Source organism: Ochlerotatus camptorhynchus, unplaced genomic scaffold (genome assembly GCF_037179485.1).
Source record: "Ochlerotatus camptorhynchus isolate MF236.1 unplaced genomic scaffold, CSIRO-AGI_Acam_v1.1 ptg000258l, whole genome shotgun sequence".
In the NCBI taxonomy this organism is placed as follows: Eukaryota; Metazoa; Arthropoda; class Insecta; order Diptera; family Culicidae; genus Ochlerotatus; species Ochlerotatus camptorhynchus.
This window is the reverse complement of record NW_027040748.1, coordinates 719,972-725,633: the sequence shown is the minus strand read 5'-3', so window position 1 is coordinate 725,633 and position 5,662 is coordinate 719,972. Positions and strand designations below refer to the sequence as shown.

General features: G+C 42.9%; 1 protein-coding gene across 1 annotated transcript; it reads right to left on the bottom strand.

Annotated features, from left to right (window-relative positions):
• Positions 1 to 1,144: 1,144 nt before the first annotated feature.
• blw (ATP synthase subunit alpha blw, mitochondrial) lies at positions 1,145 to 4,426 on the bottom strand. The gene is made up of 4 exons (XM_065226709.1): positions 4,205 to 4,426; positions 3,016 to 3,252; positions 2,609 to 2,949; positions 1,145 to 2,523 (listed from the first exon to the last, which is right to left on the bottom strand). The coding sequence occupies exons 1-4, from the start codon at positions 4,268 to 4,270 to the stop codon at positions 1,512 to 1,514; spliced, it is 1,656 nt and encodes a 551-aa protein (XP_065082781.1). The 5' UTR covers positions 4,271 to 4,426; the 3' UTR covers positions 1,145 to 1,511.
• Between the last annotated feature and the right edge of the window lie 1,236 nt (positions 4,427 to 5,662).

Genomic DNA, 5,662 nt, shown 5'->3' with positions numbered 1-5,662 from the left:
CATTTTTTGGTGCCATTAATTAACCAACTAAGATCAATTAATCAATAGAGCTAGAATATTGCTTTTGATTCCAAAAACTAGTTGAATTTGAGAAGCACACGAAACATAGAGGTGATTGAATTCCTGTTCGATTGCAATACTCTCAAATTTAATCTAGTAAGAATAAGAAATCCTCGGAAAAAATCTAATGGGAATGTTCGTTTGGCTCAGATTTTGACAGTTCATTTGGCTCAAAACATTCTCTCCGCTCATCTCTCCTTCTAGTATTTCTACACGCTAACTTGAAAGTACTCATTAATGAGTAAAAAAAGACAAATTTTGAAGAAAAGTGGCTTAACTCATTAATGATTAAACAATTTTACCCATTAATGAGTATCTGTTACCCATTAATGATTAACAATTACTCATTAATGGGTAACAGATACTAATTAATGGGTAAAAAATTTACTCATTTAATGAGTTAAGCCACTTTTCTTCAAAATGGGTCTTTTTCAACCATTAATGGGTACTTTCAAGTTAGCGTGTAGGCGGTACAACCAACTAAGAAACATTTAAATTGACCGTTAAAAGCGATTTCGATGAACATTTTATGAGTGTTATGTCTGCTTGTTACCTTCACTATCGCAACTTCGGGTACATAATCCGCGAAAGTACTTGCATTTTTTTTTTATCTAAATGCAATCACTCTCTCAAACTCGAAATGTGCCACGACCAACGACGACCTATACGCTCTCTGACAGAAGCGCAGGGGCTAAAAAACATTATACCAGGGTATACTGAAAAGTTGACCATACTGCCTTGAGAGATTTCTTCATCGAATTTCCCTCTGTGGAATAACGTCGTCGATCACAGTTTATTTTTTTTATTTTGCAAATTCGTGTAAATGGTTCTCATTGGTTCTCGACGGTTTCAAGGGGCAGACATTTTTGACGCCATCACATCGAGGACGTCACTCACCATTCAATGGCTTTGCGTCACGTTAGGCCCAGATGTCCATAATGCCCGATGGTTTTGGAAGCAGCGAAGCCAATAAGATATTTACAACTATTAACTGACGCACACTGAACTTTCCATGGTCAACATTCCAAGGGCACATTTCTTAATTTTTAGGTATTTCTTTCAACGGTAAATGGGCTAGGAGGTGTTTAATTGTTGGAAACTGTATTTCGATATCAGGATTATTATCTCCGTAAATTTTTGTTGATTAATACAATTTGAAGAGCTACTATAAATGTCGCTGCGATTTTTCATTTTTTTTTCGTTTTTACCTTACTTAACACAGGTTCAGTTGTTTACTCTCGGCGTTGGTATCGCAATTCTCTATGTTCCCCTTTTATCCGGCATGCTCGCTCGTAAGATGGTACCTACTAGTTTGTTGTATTGATGGTGGTTTTAACTTAACAGCTCCGTCGCATCACTAAAATGAAGCTAGTAATCCGACGAAGGCGCAGCTGGGGTTATGCATTTGTTGAATCCCGGCTCGGTTTAAAAGCTAACACAAAAAGCACTTTTTAACCGCTGAACGTAGACATGAAGCTGGTGACAATGCTCTTCAGCTTGGTTTCCGTCTCATCCGAGATTTTACCTTCGCTAGCGATCGTGCTCAGAAGGGCCTTCTCGTTGGTCTTGACATGGGCCAAGAACTCCCGCTCGAAGGCAGTGATCTTGGTGGGATCCATCTTGTCCAGGTAACCTCGGACACCGCAGTAGATAACGGCAACCTGCTCTTCGATGGCCATTGGAACGTACTGACCCTGCTTCAGCAGTTCAGTCAGACGGACACCACGGTTCAGCAGTTGCTGGGTGGCAGCATCCAGATCGGAACCGAACTGAGCGAAAGCAGCAACCTCACGGTACTGGGCCAACTCCAGCTTCATGGAACCGGCAACCTGCTTCATGGCCTTGGTTTGGGCAGCAGATCCGACACGGGATACAGACAAACCGACGTTAATGGCTGGTCGGATACCCTTGTAGAACAATTCAGTTTCCAAGAAGATCTGTCCGTCAGTGATGGAAATGACATTGGTTGGAATGTAGGCGGACACATCACCAGCCTGGGTTTCAATGACGGGCAGGGCAGTCAGGGAACCACCTCCCAGAGTTGGGTTCATCTTAGCGGCACGCTCCAGCAGACGCGAATGCAGGTAGAATACATCACCAGGGTAGGCCTCACGACCTGGGGGACGACGCAGCAGCAGAGACATCTGACGGTAGGCGACGGCCTGTTTGGACAAATCGTCATAGATGATCAGAGCGTGCTTTCCGTTGTCACGGAAGAACTCTCCCATGGCGCAACCGGAGTACGGAGCCAAGTACTGCAGAGGAGCAGCATCGGAAGCGGTGGCAGAGACGATGATGGTGTAGTTGATGGCACCGGCATCAGTCAGACGCTTCACGATCTGGGCCACGGTCGAACGCTTCTGACCGATGGCAACGTAGATACAGTACAGTTTCTTCGACTCATCCGTACCGTTGTTGAAACGCTGCTGATTAATGATGGTATCGATGGCCAGAGCGGTTTTTCTGTCGAAATAAATAAAATTGATAGTCAGTGGATGGTATATTAGAAGCAGGCCTAGGCTTACGACGAAGGCAAGCCATTACATACCCGGTCTGTCTGTCACCGATGATCAGTTCACGCTGTCCACGACCAATTGGTACCAGCGAATCGACGGCCTTGATACCGGTCTGCATGGGTTCACGCACAGACACACGTGGGATGATACCCGGGGCCTTGATACCGACACGGAAGCGCTGGTTGGTCTTGATTTCACCCTTACCATCAATGGCATTACCCAGGGCATCGACGACACGACCAAGCAGCTCATCACCGACCGGGACGTCGACGATAGCACCAGTACGCTTGACGATGTCACCTTCCTTGATCAGCTTGTCGTTACCGAAGACGACAACACCGACGTTGTCGGGTTCCAAGTTAAGGGCCATACCCTGAAATCGTTGAAAAGCGGTATTATGTCTGTGGAGTTAGAGAATCAAGAAGTCATCCTAACTTACCTTGAGACCGGAGGAGAATTCCACCATTTCATCGGCCTGGATGTTCTTCAGACCGTACACACGGGCGATACCGTCACCGATGCTCAACACGCGTCCAGTTTCCTCCAAATCAGCTTTCGGGGCCGATCCGAGGATTCTTTCCTCCAGGATGGAAGAGATCTCCGCACCACGGTTACCAGTGGAAACATGGAAATTGCGGGCAGCAACCGTCACAGCTGGCACGGCGATCTTGGCGATCTACAAATAATGAGAAAAGAGACATTTAAAATGTTAATAAAAAACTTAGTTATTGCAATTTTTGATGGTATACTATAATTACAGTAATAGAAATTAAACAATCATATTGCGCAATATATGCTTGGAGAGAATTTTGAACTGATTTTTCTATAGTGATCGATTTTAACTTCATGAAAATGATACCTATTTCAAGATTTGTTTGGGCAGCGGACCACGGTGTTACTCAATTTTGATTGTTATATAAGATACAAAAATATCGTAAATATAACTTTTTTGCTTAAATGTGTCATTTGAGTACGCATTCTTCGCCCGTTACATAAATGGTTGGCTCTTGATTCACTACTTCAACGTAACACAACTTAATAAAAGAATGCCTTCGTTTTAAGAAACGTATATTAATATTTGCTTGTAATTGTAATTTACCTAGTCAAACGTAATCCTTAATCATGACGAGAAAAAATAACATTCTTTAAGAATTAACACATAGAAAAAACAAGTAACCCTACACTTTTCAATTACTCAAGTCTATTATAATAATAGGGTCTTAAAATTTGTTCGTTTCGAAATTTGCTTTTTCCATTTTCCTGTCATATCAATCGACACCGTTCGTTTGCACTTGAATTTCTTCCAGCGGCATAAAATTTTACACTTCCACCTATTTCAATTCTGGGTGAGGTTACATAACAATCACCCCGGCTCCGAAGAAAATCCAGCCAAGTCACAGCAAATTGTGCAAATTTCCAGCAAAATCTCCACCCTTGGGTTTTGCAGTACTGCCAGATTAATTTCTCCACTATTCCGAAGGTAAAAATCACCTCCAATCGGCTCTAATCCGTTTTTCCCGGTTTGATTATGTCACCAATTTCTGCGACGTCGAGCAGCCTCCATTACGGCGACGGTGGGGAGCGAAAAAAGATAAGAACAGACCGAAAATTCCAGCTTCTACCCTTACCTGGCTAGCGGTTCTCGGCAGCTGGCGGGCCACCTGAGCGGCCAAACGGGCAGAGATCATCGACATCTTCGAAGGGGTAGTTTTTGCTTCCTTCCTGGTTCTTCGACGGCTGTAGTTCGAACTTTACAACACCCAAGAGTGACACTTTCTTCTTGCGACTCGGAAAGATGGACGTCGCGGTTGAATCGAGCGAACGAGTATGAGAGCTGAAAAGCGGTTCGATCTTAGCAGTCGGTGTTCCAGTCGGATTTTGCCGGTAGAGTGAGCGATACAGCAGCAGTTACGTGTAGGAGTGAAGAGTGCGCCGACGGAAACGCAAAACGCATATTTTGACAGATAAGGGAGATGCGCAACACGCAACAAGGGGTAGATTTGAAGGCAACAAGATGGATTTGTACTGCACCTGCGGACTGCACCGACTGCACCGATGGATTTGAGTTGTTCATTGACGAGTGCACGGATGAATTTGAGTTCACTCACTCGACAAAAAGTGACACAACAGCGGGGCCCTGTTTACTAAAAATGAACACATGTGTTCATTTTTAGTAAACAGGGCCCCGTTGTTGTGTCACTTTTAGTCGAGTGAGTGAACTTAAATCCATCCGTGCACTCGTCAATAGAGCTTTTTAACGTTTACTCGGTGCACACGCATGTACCATTTAAATTGAAAGAGTGCGAGCAAGAGGGAAACAGATTAGTGGGAAAACAAACCATCCAGTCATCCCTGTGTGCTAGATAGAAAAAGACGATTAAACGCAAAAAATTCTATGCACTCATGGAAATTTAACAGGAGAGCGGAGCAATTAGGATGATTAGGTTCTGCAGGGTGACGTCACGAATGAACTCAGTGTTACGTGTTCATCGCGAGGATAATCGGCTAAACTTTTTTGACAGTTCTCGCGTCACTTTTCAAATAGACTAATGTAACAACCCGAATAGAAATTGTAATGTAGGAAACATCAGCAGACATCTTCAATACATTAAATTTTAACGTATATTGCGGTACCCTTAATGTATTCAGACTTCAGTGTGACGTCCAAGTACATAAAAATACATTAGCCTCAAACGTTACATCAGAATCAAACGTCTTGACGATGTAAAATTTGACATCAGAATACATCCAACGACAACAGAACCTAACGTTACATTAGAATCAAACTTCATCACGATGTAATATGTTGTACGCATAAAACTCAATGATCCGGAAACCAGGAACTAGAGAACAAGAATGTAGTTGTATTGCCATTTGATTAAAAGTTTTAAGAGCTGTTGGAGCACTCTTAAATGATTGTTTACGTTCGGTTTAACTATATGCTTTATAAGACCTACGATAACTTTTATAGCACCTTTGTTAAACTGATTGACAAGAGCTATATAGAACGTGAAATAAACGCATCAAAACAAACCATTGGGAGCTCTTATACAACACCTGAGTTGATCAAACGTTGAATAATAGCT

Bases quoted from the DNA above. Each gene is read 5' to 3' on its own strand.
- blw (XM_065226709.1), bottom strand. From the start codon at position 4,270: ATGTCGATGATCTCTGCCCGTTTGGCCGCTCAGGTGGCCCGCCAGCTG. The intron at 3,253-4,204 runs GTAAGGGTAGAA...CATTATTTGTAG, and splicing joins TGCCGAGAACCGCTAGCCAG to ATCGCCAAGATCGCCGTGCC. The intron at 2,524-2,608 runs GTATGTAATGGC...TTATTTCGACAG, and splicing joins ATCGGTGACAGACAGACCGG to AAAAACCGCTCTGGCCATCG.